The following is a 25,000-nucleotide window of genomic DNA, read 5'->3' as shown; positions in this document are numbered from 1 at the left end:
TGTGAGTTTAGATGTGTGTGTGTGTGTGTGTGTGAGTTTAGATGTGTGTGTGTGTGTGTGTGTGTGTGTGTGTGTGTGTTTAGTTTAGATGTGTGTGAGTTTAGTGTGTGTGTGTGTGTGTGTGAGTTTAGATGTGTGTGTGTGTGTGTGTGTGAGTTTAGATGTGTGTGTGTGTGTGTGTGTGATGTGTGTGTGTGTGTGTGTGTGTGAGTTTAGAGTGTGTAGTGTGTGTGTGTGTGTGTGTGTGTGAGTTTAGATTTGTGTGTGTGTGTGTGTGTGTGAGTTTAGATGTGTGTGTGTGTGTGTGTGTGTTTAGATGTGTGTGTGTGTGTGTGTGTGTGTGAGTTTAGATGTGTGTGTGTGTGTGTGTGTGTGAGTTTAGATGTGTGTGTGTGTGTGTGTGTGTGTGTGTGTGAGTTTAGATGTGTGTGTGTGTGTGTGTGTGTGAGTTTAGATGTGTGTGTGTGTGTGTGTGTGATGTGTGTGTGTGTGTGTGTGAGTTTAGATGTGTGTGTGTGTGTGTGTGTGTGAGTTTAGATGTGTGTGTGTGTGTGTGTGTGTTTAGATGTGTGTGTGTGTGTGTGTGTGTGTGTGAGTTTAGATGTGTGTGTGTGTGTGTGTGTGTGTTTAGATGTGTGTGTGTGTGTGTGAGTTTAGATGTGTGTGTGTGTGTGTGTGTGAGTTTAGATGTGTGTGTGTGTGTGTGTGTGAGTTTAGATGTGTGTGTGTGTGTGTGTGTGTGAGTTTAGATGTGTGTGTGTGTGTGTGTGTGTGAGTTTAGATGTGTGTGTGTGTGTGTGTGTGTGTGTGAGTTTAGATGTGTGTGTGTGTGTGTGTGTGAGTTTAGATGTGTGTGTGTGTGTGTGTGTGTAGATGTGTGTGTGAGTTTAGATGTGTGTGTGTGTGTGTGTGAGTTTAGATGTGTGTGTGTGTGTGTGTGTGTGTGAGTTTAGATGTGTGTGTGTGTGTGTGTGTGAGTTTAGATGTGTGTGTTTAGATGTGTGTTTAGTGTGTGTGTGTGTGTGTGTGTGAGTTTAGATGTGTGTGTGTGTGTGTGTGTGTGTGTGTGAGTTTAGATGTGTGTTTAGATGTGTGTGTGTTTAGATGTGTGTGTGTGTGTGTGTGTGAGTTTAGATGTGTGTGTGTGTGTGTGTGAGTTTAGATGTGTGTGTGTGTGTGTGTGTGTGTGTGTGAGTTTAGATGTGTGTGTGTGTGTGTGTGTGTGTGAGTTTAGATGTGTGTGTGTGTGTGTGTGTGAGTTTAGATGTGTGTGTGTTTAGTTTAGATGTGTGTGTGTGTGTGTGTGAGTTTAGATGTGTGTGTGTGTGTGTGTGTGTGTGTGAGTTTAGATGTGTGTGTGTGTGTGTGTGTGTGTGAGTTTAGATGTGTGTGTGTGTGTGTGTGTGTGTGTGTGTTTAGATGTGTGTGTGTGTGTGTGTGTGAGTTTAGATGTGTGTGTGTGTGTGTGTGTGTGTGAGTTTAGATGTGTGTGTGTGTGTGTGTGTGTGTGTTTTAGATGTGTGTGTGTGTGTGTGTGTGTGTTTAGATTTGTGTGTGTGTGTGTGTGTGTGTGAGTTTAGATGTGTGTGTTTAGTGTGTGTGTGTGAGTTTAGATGTGTGTGTGTGTGTGTGTGTGTGTGTGTGTGTTGTGAGTTTAGATGTGTGTGTGTGTGTGTGTGTGAGTTTAGATGTGTGTGTGTGTGTGTGTGTGAGTTTAGATGTGTGTGTGTGTGTGTGTGTGTGTGTGTGTGTGTTGTAGTTTAGATGTGTGTGTGTGTGTGTGTGAGTTTAGATGTGTGTGTGTGTGTGTGTGTGAGTTTAGATGTGTGTGTGTGTGTGTGTGTGTGAGTTTAGATGTGTGTGTGTGTGTGTGTGTGTGTGTGTAGTTTAGATGTGTGTGTGTGTGTGTGTGTGTGTGTGTGTTTAGATGTGTGTGTGTGTGTGTGTGTGAGTTTAGATGTGTGTGTGTGTGTGTGTGTGAGTTTAGATGTGTGTGTGTGTGAGTTTAGATGTGTGTGTGTGTGTGTTTAGAGTTTAGATGTGTGTGTGTGTGTGTGTGAGTTTAGATGTGTGTGTGTGTGTGTGTGTGAGTTTAGATGTGTGTGTGTGTGTGTGTTTAGATGTAGATGTGTGTGTGTGTGTGTGTGTGTGAGTTTAGATGTGTGTGTGTGTGTGTGTGTGTGTGTGAGTTTAGATGTGTGTGTGTGTGTGTGTGTGAGTTTAGATGTGTGTGTGTGTGTGTGTGTGAGTTTAGATGTGTGTGTGTGTGTGTGTGTGTGTGTGAGTTTAGATGTGTGTGTGTGTGTGTGTGAGTTTAGATGTGTGTGTGTGTGTGTGTGTGTGTGAGTTTAGATGTGTGTGTGTGTGTGTGTGTGAGTTTAGATGTGTGTGTGTGTGTGTGTGTGAGTTAGATGTAGTGTGTGTGTGTGTGTGTGAGTTTAGATGTGTGTGTGTGTGTGAGTTTAGATGTGTGTGTGTGTGTGTGTGTGTGTGTGTGTAGTTTAGATGTGTGTGTGTGTGTGTGTGTGTGAGTTTAGATGTGTGTGTGTGTGTGTGTGTGTGTGTGTGTGAGTTTAGATGTGTGTGTGTGTGTGTGTGAGTTTAGATGTGTGTGTGTGTGTGTGTGAGTTTAGATGTGTGTGTGTGTGTGTGTGTGAGTTTAGATGTGTGTGTGTGTGTGTGTGTGTGTGTGAGTTTAGATGTGTGTGTGTGTGTGTGTGAGTTTAGATGTGTGTGTGTGTGTGTAGTTTAGATGTGTGTGTGTGTGTGTGTGTGAGTTTAGATGTGTGTGTGTGTGTGTGTGTGTGTGTGTGTGAGTTTAGATGTGTGTGTGTGTGTGTGTGTGTGAGTTTAGATGTGTGTGTGTGTGTGTGTGTGTGTGAGTTTAGATGTGTGTGTGTGTGTGTGTGAGTTTAGATGTGTGTGTGTGTGTGTGTGAGTTTAGATGTGTGTGTGTGTGTGAGTTTAGATGTGTGTGTGTGTGTGAGTTTAGATGTGTGTGTGTGTGTGAGTTTAGATGTGTGTGTGTGTGTGAGTTTAGATGTGTGTGTGTGTGTGAGTTTAGATGTGTGTGTGTGTGTGTGTGTGTGTGTGTGTGTGTGTGAGTTTAGATGTGTGTGTGTGTGTGTGTGTGTGAGTTTAGATGTGTGTGTGTGTGTGTGTGAGTTTAGATGTGTGTGTGTGTGTGTGTGTGAGTTTAGATGTGTGTGTGTGTGTGAGTTTAGATGTGTGTGTGTGTGTGTTTAGATGTGTGTGTGTGTGAGTTTAGATGTGTGTGTGTGTGTGAGTTTAGATGTGTGTGTGTGTGTGTGTGTGAGTTTAGATGTGTGTGTGTGTGTGTGTGTGTGAGTTTAGATGTGTGTGTGTGTGTGTGTGAGTTTAGATGTGTGTGTGTGTGTGTGTGTTTAGATGTGTGTGTGTGTGTGTGTGTGAGTTTAGATGTGTGTGTGTGTGTGATGTGTGTGTGTGAGTTTAGATGTGTGTGTGTGTGTGTGTGTGTTTAGATGTGTGTGTGTGTGTGTGTGTGTGTGTGTGAGTTTAGATGTGTGTGTGTGTGTGTGTTTTAGATGTGTGTGTGTGTGTGTGTGTGTGAGTTTAGATGTGTGTGTGTGTGTGTGTGAGTTTAGATGTGTGTGTGTGTGTGTGTGTGAGTTTAGATGTGTGTGTGTGTGTGTGTGTGTTTAGATGTTTAGATGTGTGTGTGAGTTTAGATGTGTGTGTGTGAGTTTAGATGTGTGTGTGTGTGTGTGTGTGTGTGTGTGTGTGTGTGTGAGTTTAGATGTGTGTGTGTGTGTGTGTGTGTGTGAGTTTAGATGTGTGTGTGTGTGTGTGTGTGTGTGTGAGTTTAGATGTGTGTGTGTGTGTGTGTGTGTGTGAGTTTAGATGTGTGTGTGTGTGTGTGTGTGTGAGTTTGTGTGTGTGTGTGTGTGTGTTTAGAGTTTAGATGTGTGTGTGTGTGTGAGTTTAGATGTGTGTGTGTGTGTGTGTGTGAGTTTAGGTGTGTGTGTGTGTGAGTTTAGATGTGTGTGTGTGTGTGTGAGTTTAGATGTGTGTGTGTGTGTGTGTGAGTTTAGAGTTTAGATGTGTGTGTGTGTGTGTGTGTGAGTTTAGATGTGTGTGTGTGTGTGTGTGAGAGTTTAGATGTGTGTGTGTGTGTGTGTGTGAGTTTAGATGTGTGTGTGTGTGTGTGTGTGTGAGTTTAGATGTGTGTGTGTGTGTGTGTGTGTGTGTGAGTTTAGATGTGTGTGTGTGTGTGTGAGTTTAGATGTGTGTTTAGTGTGTGTGTGTGAGTTTAGATGTGTGTGTGAGTTTAGATGTGTGTGTGTGTGTGTGTGAGTTTAGGTGTGTGTGTGTGTGTGTATGTGAGTTTAGATGTGTGTGTGTGTGTGAGTTTAGATGTGTGTGTGTGTGTGTGTGTGTGTGTGTGTGAGTTTAGATGTGTGTGTGTGTGTGTGTGAGTTTAGATGTGTGTGTGTGTGTGTGTGTGAGTTTAGATGTGTGTGTGAGTTTAGATGTGTGTGTGTGTGTGTGTGAGTTTAGGTGTGTGTGTGTGTGAGTTTAGATGTGTGTGTGTGTGTGTGAGTTTAGGTGTGTGTGTGTGTGAGTTTAGATGTGTGTGTGTGTGTGTGTGTGAGTTTAGATGTGTGTGTGTGTGTGTGTGTGAGTTTAGATGTGTGTGTGTGTGTGTGTGTGAGTTTAGATGTGTGTGTGTGTGTGTGAGTTTAGATGTGTGTGTGTGTGTGTGTGTGTGTGAGTTTAGATGTGTGTGTGTGTGTGTGTGTGTGAGTTTAGATGTGTGTGTGTGTGTGTGTGTGTGTGAGTTTAGATGTGTGTGTGTGTGTGTGAGTTTAGATGTGTGTGTGAGTTTAGATGTGTGTGTGTGTGTGAGTTTAGATGTGTGTGTGTGTGTGTGAGTTTAGATGTGTGTGTGTGTGTGTGTGAGTTTAGATGTGTGTGTGTGTGTGTGTGTGTGAGTTTAGATGTGTGTGTGTGTGTGTGTGTGTGTAGATGTGTGTGTGTGTGTGTGTGTGTGTAGATGTGTGTGTGTGTGTGTGTGTGTGTGTGTGTGTGTGTGTGTGTGTGTGTGTGTGTGTGTGTGTGTGTGTGTGTGTGTGTGAGTTTAGATGCGTGTGTGTGTGTGAGTTTAGATGTGTGTGTGTGTGTGAGTTTAGATGTGTGTGTGTGTGTGTGTGTGTGTGTGTGTGTGTGTGTGAGTTTAGATGTGTGTGTGTGTGTGTGTGTGTGTGAGTTTAGATGTGTGTGTGTGTGTGTGTGTGAGTTTAGATGTGTGTGTGTGTGTGTGAGTTTAGATGTGTGTGTGAGTTTAGATGTGTGTGTGTGTGTGTGTGAGTTTAGATGTGTGTGTGTGTGTGTGTGAGTTTAGATGTGTGTGTGTGTGTGTGTGTGTTTAGATGTGTGTGTGTGTGTGTGTTTTTAGATGTGTGTGTGTGTGTGTGTGTGTGTGTGTGTGTGTGTGTGTGTGTGTGTGTGTGTGTGTGTGTGTGTGTGTGTGTGTGTGTGTGTGTTTAGATGTGTGTGTGTGTGTGAGTTTAGATGTGTGTGTGTGTGTGAGTTTAGATGTGTGTGTGTGTGTGTGTGTGTGTGTGTGTGTGTGAGTTTAGATGTGTGTGTGTGTGTGTGTGTGTGTGTGAGTTTAGATGTGTGTGTGTGTGTGTGTGTGTGTGAGTTTAGATGTGTGTGTGTGTGTGTGTGTGTGAGTTTAGATGTGTGTGTGTGTGTGTGTGTGTGTGAGTTTAGATGCGTGTGTGAGTGTGTGAGTTTAGATGCGTGTGTGTGTGTGTGAGTTTAGATGCGTGTGTGTGTGTGTGTGTGTGTGTGTGTGAGTTTAGATGTGTGTGTGTGTGTGTGTGAGTTTAGATGTGTGTGTGTGTGAGTTTAGATGTGTGTGTGTGTGTGTGTGAGTTTAGATGTGTGTGTGTGTGTGTGTGTGTGAGTTTAGATGTGTGTGTGTGTGTGAGTTTAGATGTGTGTGTGTGTGTGTGTGTGTGAGTTTAGATGTGTGTGTGTGTGTGTGTGTGTGAGTTTAGATGTGTGTGTGTGTGTGTGTGTGTGAGTTTAGATGTGTGTGTGTGTGTGTGTGTGTGAGTTTAGATGTGTGTGTGTGTGTGTGTGTGTGAGTTTAGATGTGTGTGTGTGTGTGTGTGTGTGAGTTTAGATGTGTGTGTGTGTGTGAGTTTAGATGTGTGTGTGTGTGTGTGTGTGAGTTTAGATGTGTGTGTGTGTGTGTGTGTGTGAGTTTAGATGTGTGTGTGTGTGTGTGTGTGTGAGTTTAGATGTGTGTGTGTGTGTGTGTGTGTGAGTTTAGATGTGTGTGTGTGTGTGTGTGTGTGAGTTTAGATGTGTGTGTGTGTGTGTGTGTGTGTGTGAGTTTAGATGTGTGTGTGTGTGTTTAGATGTGTGTGTGTGTGTGTGTGTGTGAGTTTAGATGTGTGTGTGTGTGTGTGTGTGTGAGTTTAGATGTGTGTGTGTGTGTGTGTGTGTGAGTTTAGATGTGTGTGTGTGTGTGTGTGTGTGAGTTTAGATGTGTGTGTGTGTGTGTGTGTGTGAGTTTAGATGTGTGTGTGTGTGTGTGTGTGTGAGTTTAGATGTGTGTGTGTGTGTGTGTGTGTGAGTTTAGATGTGTGTGTGTGTGTGTGTGTGTGAGTTTAGATGTGTGTGTGTGTGTGTGTGTGTTTAGATGTGTGTGTGTGTGTGTGTGTGTGTGTGTGTGTGTGTGTGTGTGTGTGTGTGTGTGTGTGTGTGTGTGTGTGTGTGTGTGTGAATGAGTGAGTTTAGATGTGTGTGTGTGTGTGAATGAGTGAGTTTAGATGTGTGTGTGTGTGTACCTCTTGCGGACGCGTGCATTGAAGAGTGGAGCCTCGTAACGAGGGTTGGTTCCTATAAGTAACAGCAGGTCAGCTTCCTCAATGCCACTGATCCCAGAGTTCAGCAGGTAGTTGGAACGCAGGTCAGAGCTACACAAACCACAATACAACCTTTTACTAATCATGAGCCAACCTATTACTTACCATAATACAAACTATTATTATATACCATAACCAACCATAATCTAACCATGACACAACACTCACTCCCACTAACTCCTTCCCCACTACTTACCCCTTACTCCCACACCCTTATTCTTCCCCTCCCTCCCCATTGACTCAGCACGCTCCCCCACCCTTTCGTACCTCCCCCTCCCTGATTTAACCAGCCCCAGCATCAGGAAAGACCCCCACCCTGACTCACCCAGCCCCAGCATCAGGGAAGACCTCCACCCTGACTCACCCATCCCCAGCATCAGGGAAGACCTCCACCCTGACTCACCCAGCCCCAGCATCAGGGAAGACCTCCACCCCGACTCACCCAGCCCCAGCATCAGGGAAGACCCCCACCCCGACTCACCCATCCCCAGCATCAGGGAAGAACCCCACCCTGACTCACCAAGCATCAGGGAAGACCCCCACCCTGACTCACCAAGCATCAGGGAAGACCCCCACCCTGACTCACCCAGCATCAGGGAAGACCTCCACCCTGACTCACCCAGCATCAGGGAAGACCTCCACCCTGACTCACCCAGCATCAGGGAAGACCTCCACCCTGACTCACCCAGCATCAGGGAAGACCCCCACCCTGACTCACCCATCCCCAGCATCAGGGAAGACCCCCACCCTGACTCACCCAGCCCCAGCATCAGGGAAGACCCCCACCCTGACTCACCAAGCATCAGGGAAGACCCCCACCCTGACTCACCCAGCATCAGGGAAGACCTCCACCCTGACTCACCCAGCATCAGGGAAGACCTCCACCCTGACTCACCCAGCATCAGGGAAGACCTCCACCCTGACTCACCCAGCATCAGGGAAGACCTCCACCCTGACTCACCCATCCCCAGCATCAGGGAAGACCCCCACCCTGACTCACCCAGCCCCAGCATCAGGGAAGACCCCCACCCTGACTCACCCAGCCCCAGCATCAGGGAAGACCCCCACCCTGACTCACCCAGCCCCAGCATCAGGGAAGACCCCCACCCTGACTCACCCAGCCCCAGCATCAGGGAAGAACCCCACCCTGACTCACCCAGCCCCAGCATCAGGGAAGACCCCCACCCAGACCCAGCATCAGGGAAGACCCCCACCCCGACTCACCCAGCCCCAGCATCAGGGAAGACCCCCACCCCGACTCACCCATCCCCAGCATCAGGGAAGACCCCCACCCTGACTCACCCAGCATCAGGGAAGACCCCCACCCTGACTCACCCAGCCCCAGCATCAGGGAAGATCCCCACCCTGACTCACCCAGCCCCAGCATCAGGGAAGACCCCCACCCTGACTCACCCAGCATCAGGGAAGACCCCCACCCTGACTCACCCAGCCCCAGCATCAGGGAAGACCTCCACCCTGACTCACCCAGCCCCAGCATCAGGAAGACCCCCACCCCGACTCACCCATCCCCAGCATCAGGGAAGACCCCCACCCTGACTCACCCAGCATCAGGGAAGACCCCACCCCGACTCACCCATCCCCAGCATCAGGAAGACCCCCACCCCGACTCACCCATCCCCAGCATCAGGGAAGACCCCCACCCCGACTCACCCATCCCCAGCATCAGGGAAGACCCCCACCCCGACTCACCCATCCCCAGCATCAGGGAAGACCCCCACCCCGACTCACCCATCCCCAGCATCAGGGAAGACCCCCACCCCGACTCACCCATCCCCAGCATCAGGGAAGACCCCCACCCTGACTCACCCAGCATCAGGGAAGACCCCACCCTGACTCACCCAGCCCCAGCATCAGGGAAGACCTCCACCCTGACTCACCCAGCCCCAGCATCAGGGAAGACCCCCACCCTGACTCACCCAGCATCAGGAAGACCCCCACCCTGACTCACCCAGCCCCAGCACCAGGGAAGACCTCCACCCTGACTCACCCAGCCCCAGCATCAGGGAAGACCCCCACCCCGACTCACCCATCCCCAGCATCAGGGAAGAACCCCACCCTGACTCACCCATCCCCAGCATCAGGGAAGACCCCGCCCTGACTCACCCAGCATCAGGGAAGACCCCCACCCTGACTCACCCAGCCCCAGCATCAGGGAAGACCCCCACCCTGACTCACCCAGCTCCACCCTGACTCACCCAGCCCCAGCATCAGGGAAGACCCCCACCCTGACTCACCCAGCCCCAGCATCAGGGAAGACCTCCACCCTGACTCACCCAGCCCCAGCATCAGGGAAGACCCCCACCCTGACTCACCCAGCCCCAGCATCAGGGAAGACCCCACCCTGACTCACCCTGCCCCAGCATCAGGGAAGACCCCCACCCTGACTCACCCTGCCCCAGCATCAGGGAAGACCCCCAACCTGACTCACCCAGCCCCAGCATCAGGGAAGACCCCCACCCTGACTCACCCAGCTCCACCCTGACTCACCCAGCCCCAGCATCAGGGAAGACCCCCACCCTGACTCACCCAGCCCCAGCATCAGGGAAGACCTCCACCCTGACTCACCCATCCCCAGCATCAGGGAAGACCTCCACCCTGACTCACCCATCCCCAGCATCAGGGAAGACCCCCACCCTGACTCACCCAGCCCCAGCATCAGGGAAGACCCCCACCCTGACTCACCCAGCATCAGGGAAGACCCCCACCCTGACTCACCCAGCCCCAGCATCAGGGAAGACCTCCACCCTGACTCACCCAGCCCCAGCATCAGGGAAGACCCCCACCCTGACTCACCCAGCATCAGGGAAGACCCCCACCCTGACTCACCCAGCCCCAGCATCAGGGAAGACCTCCACCCTGACTCACCCAGCCCCAGCATCAGGAAGACCCCACCCTGACTCACCCAGCCCCAGCATCAGGGAAGACCCCACCCTGACTCACCCAGCATCAGGGAAGACCCCCACCCTGACTCACCCAGCCCCAGCATCAGGGAAGACCCCCACCCTGACTCACCCAGCCCCAGCATCAGGGAAGACCCCCACCCTGACTCACCCAGCCCCAGCATCAGGGAAGACCTCCACCCTGACTCACCCAGCCCCAGCATCAGGGAAGACCCCCACCCTGACTCACCCAGCCCCAGCATCAGGGAAGACCCCCACCCTGACTCACCCTGCCCCAGCATCAGGGAAGACCCCCACCCTGACTCACCCTGCCCCAGCATCAGGGAAGACCCCCACCCTGACTCACCCAGCCCCAGCATCAGGAAGACCCCCACCCTGACTCACCCAGCCCCAGCATCAGGGAAGACCCCACCCTGACTCACCCAGCCCCACCCTGACTCACCCAGCCCCAGCATCAGGGAAGACCCCCACCCTGACTCACCCATCCCCAGCATCAGGGAAGACCTCCACCCTGACTCACCCATCCCCAGCATCAGGGAAGACCTCCACCCTGACTCACCCATCCCCAGCATCAGGGAAGACCCCCACCCTGACTCACCCAGCCCCAGCATCAGGGAAGACCCCCACCCTGACTCACCCAGCCCCAGCATCAGGGAAGACCTCCTCGGTACAGAGGTTGTCACTGTTCAGTCTGTTGAGCAGGTCCTTCAGAGACACCAGAGCCTCTGCATCCACCATGCCTCCAGCTATGGCTGCCACATCACTGCCCTGGGCTCCCTGCAACTATACACACACACATGATACCTAAACATACATACAGTGCATTCAGGAAAGTATTCAGACCCCTTCATTTTGTTACGTTACAGAGTCATTTTAAAATGTATTAAATTAATGTATTTCCTCAAGCTACACACAATGCCAATTTGACATCACAATACCCCACAATGACAAAGCGAAAACAGGTTTATAGAAATGTTATCAAATTTATTTTCCAAAACAGAAATACAATATTTACATAAGTATTCAGAACCTTTGCTCTGAGACTCAAAATTGAGCTCAGGTGCATCCGTTTTCCATTGATCATCCTTGAGATGTTTGTACAACTTGGAGTCCACCTGTGGTCAATTCAATTGATTAGACATGATTTGGAAAGGCACACACCTGTCTATATAAGGTCCCACAGTTGACAGTGCATGTCAGAGCAAAAATCAAGCCATGTGGTTGGAGGAATTGTCCAAAGAGCTCTGAGACAGGATTGTGTCGAGGCACAGATCTGGGGAAGGGTACCAAAAAAATCTGCAGCATTGAAGGTCCCCAAGAACACAGTGGCCTTCGTCATTATTAAATGGAGGAAGTTTAGAACCACTAAGATTCCTCCTAGATCTGGCCGCCCGGCCAAACTGAGCAATCGGGGGAGAAGGGCCTTAGTCAGGGAGGTGGCAAAGAACCCGATGGTCACTCTGACAGAGCTCCAGAGTTACTCTGTGGAGATGGGAGAAACATCCAGAAGTACAACCATCTCTGCAGCACTCCGCCAATCAGGCATTTATGGTAGAGTGGCCAGACGGAAGCCACTCCTCAGTAAATGGCACATGACAGCCTGCTTGGAGTTTGTAAAAAGGCACCTAAATGACTCTCAGACCATGAGAAACAAGATTCTCAGGTCTGATGAAACCACAATTGAACACTTTGGCCTGATGGAGATAAACGGAGCAAAGTACTGAGAGATCTTTGATGAAGTCCTGAGCACTCTGGAGCAGGTTCTCAGACTGGGGCGAAGGTTCACCTCCCAACAGGACAACAACCCTAAGCACACAGCCAAGACAACGCAGGAGTGGCTTCGGGACAAGTCTCAATGTCATGGAGTGTCCCAGCCAGAGCCTGGACTTGAACCAGATCAAACATCTCTGGAGAGACCTGAAAATAGCTGTGCAGTGACGCTCCCCTTCCAACCTGACAGAGCTTGAGAGGATCTGCAGAGAAGGGGAAAAACTCCCCAAATACACGTGTGCCAAGCTTGTAGCGTCATACCCAAGAAGACTCAAGGCTGTAATCGCTTCCAAAGGTGTTTCAACAATGTACTGAGTAAAGGGTCTGAATACCTGTGATGTGATATGTTCTTTTTTAATACATTTGCAAACATTTCTAAAAAACGGTTTTTGCTTTGTCATTATGGGGTATTGTGTGTAGATTGAGGGGGGAAAACGATTTAATCACCTTTAGAATAAGGCTGTAACGCAACAAATAGTGGGAAAAGTCAAGGGGTCTGAATACTTTTGAAATGCACTGTATATACTAACTTTTTATACAGACATAAAGATTAGACACCACTTCAGATCTTCAGACAGACAGAAAACAATGTCATTGCCTACAGTGTCCAACATGTCTGTTGAGTGACATCAGTGACAGACACTACACAGAGACTTACTGCTCCGGCCACGCGTGTGAGTACGTCTTCCCAGGATGTGGGGACCAGCTGTCCTGACGCGTCCTTCACCATAGGCTGGGTCAGCCTCTGGCGCTTCAGACCGTCATACGCAAACCTACACACACACACATTATATATACTGATTGAAGTCCCAGCTGTTTGCAGGGTGATAGACAGGTAAGGGGCGTGGTTAGGGCCAGGTGTGGGCAAGTTCTATGTCTCACCTGGTCTTGTCTGAGATCCACTCCTCGTTGATGTCTTCGTTCAGGCGGGGCAGAACCCTCATCACCTCTCCACCACGCGTACTCACAATGATGTTACTGCCTACTGCATCCAACACATCTATAGACTCAGTCTTCCTGCAAACACACAGCAAGGTTACACACCCAACAATGGTACTGCCTCCACCTCTATCATGTCTATATACTAGATCTAGAGTGTAGTTCCATCGTCCTTTTTTACAAACACACACTTACCTGGTCTCCCAGGGTCGTGAGGTGAAGGCGTATGGTTTGGAAGTGAGGGCTCCTACGGGACAGATGTCGATGACGTTTCCTGACATCTCAGACATGAACATCTTCTCCACGTACGTTCCCACCTGCATGTTGTTCCCTCTGCCTGTGGTACCCAGGTCCTCTACACCTGCAATCTCACTGGCAAAACTGGCATAGGGAGAAAAAAAACTATCAAATCAACTGGTCAATACCACCCCATGGCCTGCAATTTCACAGGCAAAACTGGCATTTGGGGACAAAGGCCTAGCATTAGAATGTATACAGAGTGGAAATTGGAGTACGGTGGCTGGGAAGGACACTCAGAGCAGAGAGAGAGAGGAATACAGTGGATGACAAGGACATACTGGGGCTCCCGAGTGGCACAGCGGTCTAAAACACTGCATCTCAGTGCAAGAGGCGTCACTACAGTCCCTGGTTCAAATCCAGGCTGTATCACACCCGGCTGTGATTGGGAGTCCCATAGGGCGGCGCACAATTGGCCCAGCGTCGTCCTGGTATGGCCGGGATAGGCCGGCATTGTAAATACGATTTTTTTCTTAATTGACTTCCCTAGTTAAATAAAAGTTAAATATACACTACCGTTCTAAAGTTTGGGGTAACTTAGAAATGTCTTTGTTTTGGAAAAATAAAATAAAAATGAACCCACAAATGATGATGCTCCAGATACTCAACTAGTCTAAAGAAGGCCAGTTGTAGTGCTTCCTTAATCAGCACAACAGTGTTCAGCTGTGCAAACGTAATTGAAAAAGGGTTTTCTAATGATCAATTAGCCTTTCAAATTTTAAAAATGGATTAGCTAACAGAATGTGCCATTGGAACACAGGAGTGATGGTTGCTGATAATGGGCCTCTGTACGCCTATGTAGATATTTCACTAAAAAAAAGAAAATCAGCCGTTTCCAGCTACAACAGTCATTTACAACATTAACAATGTCTACACTATCAATATTATGTTATTTTAATGGACAAAAAAAGAAGCTTTTCTTTCAAAAACAAGGACATTTCTAAGTGACCCCAAACTTTTGAATGGTAGTGTATATATATAGATTTCTTTTAACCAAGCGAAGGGAGTGAGAGAGAGAGTGAGGAGTACGGTGGCTGAGAAGGACATACTGAGCATAGTACTCACCGGATACAGCGTGTGCACTGGATGCAGCGGGTCATGATTGTTTTGATGAGTGGTCCAATGTTCTTATCCTCCACAGCCCGCTTGTCCTCAGAGAAACGACTGCGGTCTGAACCAAACTGCATGGACTGGTCCTGAGACACAAACCAAACCCAAAAACACAACAGTCAGTGTGTGTGTGTCCATTTACACATCCAGAGTGTGTTTTTACCTGAAGGTCACACTCTCCTCCCTGGTCACAGATGGGGCAGTCCAGAGGGTGGTTAGCCAGCAGGAACTCCATCACTCCCTCTCTGGCCTTGCGGGTCTTCTCTGAGTTGGTCAGGATGTTCCAGCCTTTCATCACTGGCATGGCGCACGCGGCCGCCAGCTTTGGTGCTTTCTCAATCTCCACCAGACACATTCTGCAGTTCCCAGCCACGGACAGGCGCTCGTGGTAGCAGAACCGAGGAATCTGCACCCCCATCTTCTCACAGGCCTAAACACACACAGATACAATGAGTCAGTCACGATAAAACACACAACCCCAATTAGTCACCAGGCCTAGAATTGAACCCTACAGGGTGATTGGGGTCAGGGTGAGGTCAAAGGTTACCTGCAGCACGGTGGTTCCAGGCAGCACCTCCACTGGTTTCCCGTCAACAAACACCTCCACCATGTTACTGGCAGCTCTCGCTGAGGTACGCACTGCAAACACGGATAGAGATTACACTTCAAAGCAACCAGAAACCCTAGAGAGAAATTGTGAGTGTTCTCTTCAAAACACATGAATGTATCCAAGTAGCTTGAGGGTGCACACACGATCTTTACCATTGTTGGAGGGGGCCAGGCTGCCCTTGGCTGCCCCTGCTAGCGCGCGGCTAACGGATGGCAAACGCAACATGACGCTAGAAAGAGAGAGCGCAGAAGTCAAACATCTCTAACTGGCTACTGTGGCTATAGCTAATACTTGTAGCTATCTTATCTAAGAGTAATTCACTGTATGGGTTGCATATGTCATAACAAATTACGTTAGTTTGATTAATTATGATCATATGTGCACCACTACCGGTGATCTATGGCAAATGCGTAACGAGCTGTAAACTCAAGATGTTACAACAAAATCGGACAGCCTTGCTAGAAGTTGTCACACACACAGTCAACATAAGAGTGAATCCATGTCCACGTCAGTTAAGTTACATCTAACGGTCTCCCCTATCTCTGATGTTAGCCCTGGTACAGCGGTTGACGTTCTCTTGGTGTTGAATGCTTTCTAGGTTAGCAAGTTAAAGCGTTCAATGTTAGCTAACTACAAGTCAAGGACACCGGACGTCGCACTGATTTTTCAGCGGCTGGCTGTTACTAAATCCAAAGATTGTAAACTATACGATCGGCATGGTCACATAGGAATGAAGTATTGGTATTTTATTCTTACCTTGTCGCTATTTGGCCTTCTTGACCAGAACAGCGATTTATGTATGTACTAGCTAGCAATCCTACTGCGAATCTCCGTCACAACAACGAAAATGAACGATTCACCACGATATATTAAAGGAAGAAATAGCTCATTTTGCCCATACTTCTTAATTTAAAATTAAGTTACATGTATTTACATAATAATAAAACATATTCATATGTTCAAAACTATTATAACCATAAAGATATTTAACGTTGTTGAGTTCTAATATGCCCTTTCACCCCGTAAAACGTTAGTACTTCCGGTTGAAATGCTTTCCTAAATGTTCGTGATTTGTGTGCTTTTACACTGTTTAAATAACCACTTTGATGTTTAATAGATATATATATTGAAATACATTAGCAAGCCAGATTTTTTATTTGCATCGTATTATAACATTATTGTTACGAGAGTGATGAATGCTGATTATATGCTGCATTTTGTGAGACTTCTGTATAATCGTGAGACGATCAAAATAATAACAGAATCTCTAATTTTATAGCTGCAGTTTGGTGAAAGTAACATTATTTTTAGAATGAAAGAAAATAACATTCAAAGGAGAGAACAAGGAGGTGGAGTCGCACGGGTCGCCGTCACTGGTATAAAATCCTCCTCGTGTTCCTTCCTCGCTCCTTCGCTCTTCCAGCACTGCACGTATTGTCTCGTCTCAGAAGCATCTTGAACAATGGGCTTTGGCGACCTGAAAACTCCTAGCGGCCTCAAGGTCCTCAACGACTTTTTAGCCGACAAGAGCTACATCGAGGGGTTGGTAGGCATTTGTACCCATTTATGTTGTATGTATCGACCAAGCTAGCCAGCCAACAATGGCGTCGCAGTTGGCAAGTTCGCTATGTTAGCAACCTTCTCGCTAACCTTAGCGACCTAAACTTCGTGCAAATTATTTTACGGATATGATTTTGAATTCAGTTATTATACTCGTGTCGTCCTAAAGTAGACGCCAAACCAGAGGCTAGCTTTTGTGGACACCCATAGTAGGTAATGGTGTTACATGCTCTTCCGTGAGGTTAACTGCTAACTTAGTTTGAAGGATGTGGACGGTTGCACATGAAGTTGCTAGATTGGAGGGGAAGTCGAATATTTAACTAAATTTGCTAAGTAACTCAACTAATAATAATAATATAATAATACACCTTGAGTGACATTTAGTGAGACTCTGGTACTAAACGGGGGGGGGGTATTTGGTTTAATTGGAAGGTCCAGAATGCTCATGTAGTATTCTGAGACTTGCGTGATGGTTATCAAGTATGAAATGAAATCACGGGAATCTGCGCTACATTACTTTTATATCTGTAATGTGCTGTAGGCACATATCTAGGATCCAATTGTCCTCATTCTATGCTGTCGTCTAACTTTCCTCCCTGTGCAGGTGGGTGCCCTCCCAGGCCGACGTGGCTGTGTTTGATGCAATCCCCTCAGCCCCCTCAACAGTCCAGTGCCATGCTCTTCGCTGGTACAACCACATCAAGTCATTCCAGAACCAGAAGGGCAGGTGAATTGTGCACTATAATTGCTGGTTAATTACTAGTTACCCGTTGCTACTGATCTAGGATTTGCATGATGATTTCACACCATCTTTCGCCTGATTGCCTGATGCACAAACTTTAAGTACTGATGAGCCTGGATCATAGATGAAAATAAGATTGGTGTATACACGGATTGGGACATCTGTTTAACTTGCCCATTCTGGCCTCCCTGCCCTTTGTCCTCTACTTCTGTCTTCCCCTTCTCTCATCTCCCTCCTCACTGCAGTTTGCCAGGAGTAAAGAAACCCCTGGGCCAGTATGGTCCTTCCGGGGTGGCAGACAACACAGCTGCAGACTCAAAGGATGACGACGATGACATGGACCTGTTTGGCTCTGACGACGAGGTGACTGCTTCCTGTTTTGAATTCAATTCAACTTTATTAAACCTCTGTGTCTGAGATGTCAGACGCAGAACTATCCATGTTGGCCCCAAATGTTCTACAGCAATGACTGTTTTATATGGAGTCTTCAGCAAGCTGACATACAAAAAAATGAAGGGGGGGGCAGACAGGCAATGTATTTGTAGAATTTAACACTGTTGGCTGTTGGAAATTCATCTCAAGCATAGCTGACCCCACTAACCTTTGCTCTCTCACTCCTGCAGGAGGACGCGGAGGCAGAAAGGCTGAAGGAGGAGAGAATCGCAGCTTACGCCGCCAAGAAGTCAAAGAGTACGTCATGCATAGCTAACATCGCGCGGCTTGTGTAATGTAGACTAGAAAAGTCACAACATGTGCATGTCCTGCGACACTGTGAAGGCCGGAACATTGCCCACATGCACAAAGCTGGCTAGTCTATGATGATTCTAACACCATCTTTCGGCTGATTCGTGATGGACACCTTTTTATAATCTGAGTACTGCCAGACAATACAAGGTCATTGTTTGCTTGGTTGTTTTGAGGGGTTGACACTCACAGTCAGTATGTCTGTTCTTTTTGTGTGCACATCTCGCCACCACAGAGCCCACACTCATCGCCAAGTCATCGATCCTGCTTGATGTGAAACCGTGGGATGATGAGACTGACATGGCCAAGCTGGAGGAGTGTGTTCGCAGCATCTCAATGGACGGCCTGCTTTGGGGACAGTGTAAGTGCAGGAAGAGTGCACTAGTGGTGGCTGGTGACAGGATGACAGCGCATGGTAAAGGCTGGAATGGACCTGCAATGGTTTCATTCCAGCCATTCACTGGGAACAACCTGACAGTGCAACAGTTACCAGTGCTACTATTGACTGCTGCAGGTTAAGTTACAATGCAGCTGTCTCAGTGCTGCCCCCTGCACACAGAAATGTGTTTCCTACTGTCCTGGTCTGTCTACACTCCACACAGACCACGGAAGGCAGGGATGCTTGGTCTCGAACACTTTTCTGTAGATCTTGCTCAATCTGTCATGGGCTCTGCTCTTGTTTGAATATCTCCACCAAAACTTGTGTTGACATCTGTTCCCTTCTCCCCCTTCAGCCAAGCTGGTACCAGTGGGCTATGGCATCAAGAAGCTGCAGATCGGGTGTGTGGTAGAGGACGACAAGGTGGGAACAGACCAGCTGGAGGAACAGATTACAGCCTTTGAGGACTACGTCCAGTCTATGGATGTGGCTGCCTTCAACAAGATCTAAAACTCAAAACACTTACCAACAAAGACACTGAGCACTTTGGAGCTGTAATAAAACACACTTCAGATGGGAAAATGTTTGTTAGTTACATATTCTGACAAGTGGTTCTGTCTGGTTTATGTAGCTTTTGAGTAAAGACTTGGGTGTTTGGGTCAAACTCGGCTGGTGAATTGATTTCTGAGGGTCCTAAATGTGTTGAAATCACTGCCATTTCCGGGTTGCTAAAATGGGTTGTGTAGAGATTCATTGTACATTGTAAACTGCTGAAATGTAGTAAAACGCATTGTATTTTCAGCTGTTTATGGTAATGTAACAACTTTGACACATAGAAATGGTTGGTGCTCAATAGATTTCCAGAGTATTTTCTGTATTTGGGTGAAACATTCAAGACGGGCTTAGGTCTTGTGTTCCAGGTATCATCAGTCAACATGTCATGGGCAGTCTTCATAAATGCAAGTTAACTGACTGCCATCTCTGACAAAAGTATAAGATCTGAGACTTACCTCAGACCTTATATTCTGCTATTCAAAGACATTTGTAATTTCTTCCCATAAGGATGCCTGGACGACCCCGAGTTCAACTCGTTTTGGGCGAGCAGCCAAGTGACAGATTTACAAAAAGTGTGCATATGGTCGGATCCCCCAAAGTTACATGGCAGTTTTACAGCTGTCATTCTGAACTGTTTGAACATAGAGATGAAGGGCATAGCTCATTATTTTCAAAAATAGGATTTACCCTTAAATTCAATTGACCCTTGGGAGACAATTGTCGTTTCACGCAAAGGTAACCTGGGGACCCGAGGTAGGCGAGACTCAGCAGTGTAACGTCCCTTTGTGATATTGCCACAGCATAGTTCAATGGCTGAATAAAGATATCTAGCTCGAGCAGTTTACATTGAAGATGGTGTTGCTAAATACTTAGCAATTTAGGGGGTGCCTCGTATAGAGAAATGCGACGTCTGGCCAGCTTAGTTCACTGACTAACGTTATATGACCCGGCAAATATTTGCGAGATGGATGTCTTGCTTCCTCTTCCGTAATCTCTGGTACCGGTAGGAGTTCGTGTCCGCCAAGCCGGGTAACGTCACTTCTCCGGGAAGAGAAGAGCAAAATACGGATGCCGAATGGAATAACACAACAGGTGAAGAAAAGGCGGGAAGGAATGTTTGTGTGGATATGGAAACTAAACTCGTTAAAATTTACAACGGGTCTCTGCTGTATTATATTTCTCTAGCGTGTTTTTAGTGCCGGAATCTCACCGTGCAAGCATGGCTAGCTAACGTCAATGAGGCTGCTACTACTAGCTAGCATAACGAAATCAGCTGTTTCCCAACTGTTTTAAAACTTCGTTACTTGCTAGATACCTAAAGCTATGTTGTGTTCATTAATTATGCATATCAGCAGTGCTGCAGATTGCAGTCATCCAGCTAGCTCCTTGCTGTAGAAGCGAAATTGTGATTTATTTTGAGAAAGCTAATCGAGGACAGAGCAGAAGGCCAAATTGGCTTCCTGTGCCCAGCGTGTCCTCGTTCCAACCAATCACGGCGGAGCTTGCTGTCTAGACGATTCACTCGCGCGATCTGCAGATTTCCAATGGAACTCCGCGCGCCGTGGAATAAATTGCATTCATGCAAGATACAGATCTCAGTAGGCCTAAGCAATAACATTGGAATTGTAAACTAGCCAGTTAACTTTTGTTGTATCCTTATGGCAATGCTGGAAAAGCAAATAACCTCTGAAATGCCGCATCTTTTAATTGTCATATGTCACTACTTCAGTAGTTGGTCCAGAATCAGGTTTCCCTTGGAGATGGGAGACTGATCTGACATAATGTGATTGGCCTGCCTGAGACTGAAGCTTCCCTGACTCTTCCCCCAGCGAGTGAGTTGGTTTCTGGTGTTTTGGATATGATTTATTTCATAACAAGCCACACAACTTTTATGTACAGGATACACTTATATTTTAGTATCCTCTTTGTGTATATTTTCAGATGTAGAACACCAAATGCCTGCTGACGAGCCGTCTGCCCCCTCTGCTCAAGGTAAGAGGACAGAAAGTACTACTAGCCAACTCATATTACATTTTTATTTGTAAAATATACGTGTTTAGCAGATGTTATTGTGGGTGTAGCGAAATGCTTGTGAGCGTGCATATAAGTTTTCATTGTCTGAGCGTAAACGGCGTCAGTGTGCTAGCGTAGCATATAGCGCTGCCTCTATGAACCTGCCTCTGACTGGGTTTGAGCCAGGGTCCTCTAACTCACTAACACACGTGACCGCCCGCCTGCTTTACAACGTATAGAAAATGATCCAATTCGATAGCACAGCATTGGCGATATTTCAAGCTAGCTTTGGAGTGAACGTCCTTATCTCTGATACACGAAGTTATGTTCTGTCTGTTTGTCTGACAGATGCAGAGCAGGGTCAGACAGATCCACAGAAGGAGATGGACACTGTTAGCAGGTGAGTCAACAAACACCCACAGGGTTTATTTGTCGTGTTTTGGTTGTGTCCACATCAGTTGTGTTGTGTTACATGTCATGTTCTCCTCAAGGGGGGAGAGGGAGGAGGAGCAGCCCGGGCCATCAAGAGTTCCTCCCCCCAGACAGGGCTACTGCAGCTGCTGCCAGATACTCTACAACAACGTGGAGCAGCACATCCTAAGCCCCAGACACAGGGAGGTGGTTCATAGCACTCGCACCTACGTCCCCTCTGGAAGCCTGATGGAGAGATTCTTATCTGACGTAATCCAGCATCACCCGCACCGCTACAACGACCCTCGGTAACACACACACACACAATCCGTTAACATCACCCTCAACTATCTATCCCTGTCAGTATTATTTCTGTCAGCCCTAGTCTCCTTCCTCTGATTGACCTTTCTGTGTGTCTTAAGCCCCACCCATGCTGACCTGCCATCTCTGAGCAGCCCGCTGGTTCCCAGGGAGGAGTTATTGGATCTCTGCGCCAGCAACGATGACTGGGCGTCGTTCGGAACCCGAGAGCACATGCCCAGCTCTGACGACTCTTCCTGTCAGCTTGTTTACGTACAGGAAGTGGATCTTGCCTCGGAAACAAGGACCAGCCAACCAGAAGAAGGTAGAGGGGGAAATGTGGGGTCAGAGAGGTTAACCCCAACTGCTCCAGACCAGGATATAAGACCAAGTTCTGAGGAAGGGACTCACTCACACACACCTTCCCCGGACCACTTACCAACACACCCCACGAGACACACCCCTCCTCCGCTCCACCGGAAAGCACACAGGAAGACCAACCGGCGGAGAGAGAGAGGGAGCAACTCCTCTTCCTCCATGCATCCTCCCTGCTACCCCGCTTCTCCACAGTTGTGTGCTACCCCAACGGACCAGATAACCCAGGAAACACCAGAGAACCAGCCTCCCTACAGGCCGAGGGACCGGACCCCAGACCCCAAGCCCCGGACGGTAAACACTGGCTGGGCCGCGTGGGCGGGGGTGCCCCCCATGGAGGCGGAGGGAGACCCAGAAGGAGCAGGCGTTCTCCAGTGACCACTCCGACCCTGAGGGGGACACGATAGAGGAGGTGATCCAGAGACACTGCTACGGCCGCAGTCCCACACAACACCACCAGAGGGACCACAACATATGGACAGGTGGGGAGAGAGGAGAGGCAAGGGGGGGATACGGACAGCTTCCACCTTAGCCTCCCTGGCTCACTGGGAGTGGGTTCGGGATCGGATGAGGACTGGGATACCCCTGTGCAGGTGGCTATTGGGAGGGGGAAGGAGCGGAGGAAGGACATCCCTGTGGTCGTGGGCTTAAGGCAGTGTGGAGGGGAGCAGGAGGGCAGGGCCCTGGCCTGTCTCATGGAGGTACAGGTGAATATGGAAGACCAGATGTACACCAGCCAGCTGGATTCTGCCCTCAACCCTGAGACTAGGACAGCGGGGGAGGCAAGGATGGGGGAGACAGAGGGAGAAATGGAACGAACAGTGGAGGAGATTCTCCCTGCACTCCCCCACATCCCTGTGTCCTTCCTGGGGAAGACGTGGACCCAGGTGCTACTGGAGGACGAGCAGAAGGTGGAGAACATGGTCCGAGAGTTCCGACAAGGAAGGTTCATCTGCTACTTCAAAAGCGAATCCCTCGCCAGGTACGCACAGAGCAGATTTTGACCTGCCTCATCAGGAGTATTTCTACATCATTGAAATCCACCAAACGGCTACTATTCTCTCTCCTCATGTTCATATTTCTGATGTCATTCACAGGCATGGGAAGCGGAGCAGCAGAGATATGGAGCGTGGCCAGAAGGAGGGGTTGGAAGACGGGGGGTGGGTTCCCCTTGGTGACCATGACAATGAAGATGACGACCCAGAATGCCACAGGAGGAGGAGGGAGGTGTTTAGGCGGAGGAAAGTTAGTAGGAGTTATCGCCTGGCGTCCAGGTGTCAGGTGGTCAAAGTGAGTCACGGGACACAGACTACAGCAGCCATCATCCCCACCATCCGACAGAGAACGCTGGACCAGACGGGCACATCCCCGGACATCCTAACGCTGCCCTGTCAGGACCCCGGCGTTGACCAGGAGAAGACCCCAATGATGAAGACAAGGCTGTGCTCTCTCCGCCTGCCTGTCTCCTACTCCCGCATCATGACCCCCCTGCAGCCCAAAACCACCCTGATCTATGTCCTCTCCTCCCCCGAAACTCCTCCCTTTGACCCCAAGCCCCGCCTCAGACCTATCGCCAGGGGCAACCGTGGCAGGAAACGGTCATGTGACGGGTGTGAAGGCGACGTGGGGCCAAGGTCAAATACAAAAGGGTTCCTCTGAGGTACTATGACCCTGCCACACACCGCATTCTGAAGACCCCCCCAAGGGCTTGAATCTCACCCCCTCCTCTGGCCTCCCCAGACCCCCCCAGTCCCACGTGGTCAGACAACTGTTCAGGAGCCTGAGTCCAGACATCAATACAGAGAGACAGGGGGGAGAGGGAGGGAGAGACGGGTCGGGGGGTAGGAGGAGGGGTCGTAGCGGGGACAGTGTGGCGTCGGGGTCACTCTTAGAGGCAGGGGGGTCATTTGGAGCTGAAGGTCAGGGTTCATCGGAGGCAGGGTCATCTGTGACTACGCCCTTCAGCCGCTCCTCTCTGTCCAATAGCAGCCGATTTCTACTGAGCACGCTCTCTCCCGACACAAACTCTAACCCAGAAGTGACCCGGCGGAGAGGAGGAGAACGGAAGTTAAAGATGGACCGACCTCTAACCCCTGAGAAAGACCACTCTCCTCCGTACAGGCCTTGGACAAGAGGGGGTAGGGGAGAACGGCAACCAGCAAGACGCAGCTCCAAAAGGGGGCGACCACCTCAAATCAGCCCTCCACCTAAACCCCCACCACCCCAGGACCTCTCTCCCACAGTCCGGTCCAGGAAAGGGTCCTCGAGACGGGTCGCAGAGAGTAAGAAACTCCCAAGGCCCAAAAGCCCAGCCAGGGGGGTCACTTCGACCCCTCTGAAACAGGCCATCAGAACACCAAGCCGCCGGTCGTCCCCCGACACACCCTGCTCCACTGCCCACCCGAACACTGAGGAGGAGCGTGAGGAGATGACGGGATGCATCTCAACCATCTACAGGGGCTTCCTTTCCTTGTCTCCTTTCCTCCAGATGCACTGACATGAAGTAAAATGTGCGTGTTAAGCAGGGTGAATGTTCATAATGTAGCAGATACAAATGTTCACATGATAAGAGCTTTGTCTGCTCTACTTCATTACAATTCTACCTGAAACGTTGACTGTTTCCACATTGCTTTCTCCTGTCCTGCTCTCAGTGCAGATGAAGGAGAGGAGACGAGGAGCATCTATTGAGATGTACCCTGGCTCTCTGAAGAGACGGGGTGAGAGAGAATGTAGAGAAGTGGAGGAGAGATTGGCTCTCCCTCTGCTTCCCATCCTTCTCTCAAACGGTCATGTTTTGCACAGAAACCAGCAGCAGAATAGTTAGCAGGATGTTTGTCAAGCTGTCTGTTTTCACATGGTGGTTGTTGTGCTCTCAGTTTTATTTTTTACAATCAGGATATTTTTGTACATTTATAAGGACTTTGTCAAAAGCTTGTTTATTTAATAAATAATGTACATGAATTAAAACATTTTGTCATAGGTTTCTCTAATGAAAGAGCAGAATCATTTCAGTACAACTGTGCTACATACAAATATCAGGAAAGTACACAATAACTCACATCATCAGGCGACAAAGTCTAGAGAAGCCTTCTGGATACATATTCTGGCCTGTGGTTGTGTAGGAGGATGGGGCATGAAGTGTGTTCGTTTGGGACGGAGTGTGTGTTCACTGCATAGACGAGATGACACACCGAGTCCCTCACTTCCTCTGCAGCCTCCAACAACTCCAACTCCCGTCTGCAGTCTGGAGAAACATACTCATACCTTAATACACACACACAACTACACACACATAAGTGTAGTAGTGTGTAGAACTAGAGAGAGCTCATCCGTAAACTCACCTGTATGTGT

General features: G+C 48.6%; 3 protein-coding genes and 1 pseudogene across 4 annotated transcripts in view; 2 read left to right on the top strand and 2 right to left on the bottom strand.

The window, feature by feature from the left end:
- LOC124018940 (NADH-ubiquinone oxidoreductase 75 kDa subunit, mitochondrial-like) overlaps positions 1 to 15,623 on the bottom strand; it is a 33,400-nt gene extending 17,777 nt beyond the window's left edge. Inside the window, exons 1-10 of one of the 2 annotated variants that reach the window (XM_046334267.1) lie at positions 15,327 to 15,623; positions 14,723 to 14,799; positions 14,508 to 14,599; positions 14,124 to 14,390; positions 13,916 to 14,046; positions 12,749 to 12,934; positions 12,497 to 12,631; positions 12,273 to 12,387; positions 10,482 to 10,627; positions 6,846 to 6,974 (exon numbers count right to left, since the gene is read on the bottom strand). In XM_046334267.1, the coding sequence (XP_046190223.1) occupies positions 6,846 to 6,974; positions 10,482 to 10,627; positions 12,273 to 12,387; positions 12,497 to 12,631; positions 12,749 to 12,934; positions 13,916 to 14,046; positions 14,124 to 14,390; positions 14,508 to 14,599; positions 14,723 to 14,795 (1,274 nt within the window). In that variant the 5' untranslated portion in view covers positions 14,796 to 14,799; positions 15,327 to 15,623. Of the gene's footprint in view, positions 1 to 6,845; positions 6,975 to 10,481; positions 10,628 to 12,272; positions 12,388 to 12,496; positions 12,632 to 12,748; positions 12,935 to 13,915; positions 14,047 to 14,123; positions 14,391 to 14,507; positions 14,600 to 14,722; positions 14,800 to 15,091; positions 15,147 to 15,326 lie in introns of those variants that run through there. The other variant, XM_046334268.1, reaches the window with a different exon arrangement.
- Positions 15,624 to 15,957: 334 nt separating this feature from the next.
- LOC124018941 (elongation factor 1-beta-like) lies at positions 15,958 to 18,796 on the top strand. The gene is made up of 6 exons (XM_046334269.1): positions 15,958 to 16,112; positions 16,735 to 16,857; positions 17,118 to 17,235; positions 17,496 to 17,562; positions 17,852 to 17,977; positions 18,351 to 18,796. The coding sequence occupies exons 1-6, from the start codon at positions 16,033 to 16,035 to the stop codon at positions 18,503 to 18,505; spliced, it is 669 nt and encodes a 222-aa protein (XP_046190225.1). The 5' UTR covers positions 15,958 to 16,032; the 3' UTR covers positions 18,506 to 18,796.
- Positions 18,797 to 18,934: 138 nt separating this feature from the next.
- On the top strand, positions 18,935 to 24,146 carry LOC124018915 (annotated as a pseudogene).
- Positions 24,147 to 24,256: 110 nt separating this feature from the next.
- The window catches only part of LOC124018934 (dystrotelin-like), a 7,448-nt gene continuing 6,704 nt past the window's right edge, over positions 24,257 to 25,000 (bottom strand). The window contains exons 7-8 of the mRNA XM_046334260.1: positions 24,991 to 25,000; positions 24,257 to 24,893 (exon numbers count right to left, since the gene is read on the bottom strand). The exon at positions 24,991 to 25,000 is cut by the window's right edge and continues 450 nt beyond it. Of these exons, the coding sequence (XP_046190216.1) occupies positions 24,727 to 24,893; positions 24,991 to 25,000 (177 nt within the window). The 3' untranslated portion in view covers positions 24,257 to 24,726. The remainder of the gene's footprint in view (positions 24,894 to 24,990) is intronic.

This window comes from Oncorhynchus gorbuscha, unplaced genomic scaffold (assembly GCF_021184085.1).
Source record: "Oncorhynchus gorbuscha isolate QuinsamMale2020 ecotype Even-year unplaced genomic scaffold, OgorEven_v1.0 Un_scaffold_590, whole genome shotgun sequence".
Classification (NCBI taxonomy): domain Eukaryota; kingdom Metazoa; phylum Chordata; class Actinopteri; order Salmoniformes; family Salmonidae; genus Oncorhynchus; species Oncorhynchus gorbuscha.
The sequence above is the reverse complement of the archived record's forward strand: the minus strand, read 5'-3'. Positions and strand labels throughout refer to the sequence as shown.

Bases quoted from the DNA above. Each gene is read 5' to 3' on its own strand.
- LOC124018941 (XM_046334269.1), top strand. From the start codon at position 16,033: ATGGGCTTTGGCGACCTGAAAACTCCTAGCGGCCTCAAGGTCCTCAAC. The intron at 17,563-17,851 runs GTACGTCATGCA...TCGCCACCACAG, and splicing joins CGCCGCCAAGAAGTCAAAGA to AGCCCACACTCATCGCCAAG. The intron at 17,978-18,350 runs GTAAGTGCAGGA...CTCCCCCTTCAG, and splicing joins CGGCCTGCTTTGGGGACAGT to CCAAGCTGGTACCAGTGGGC.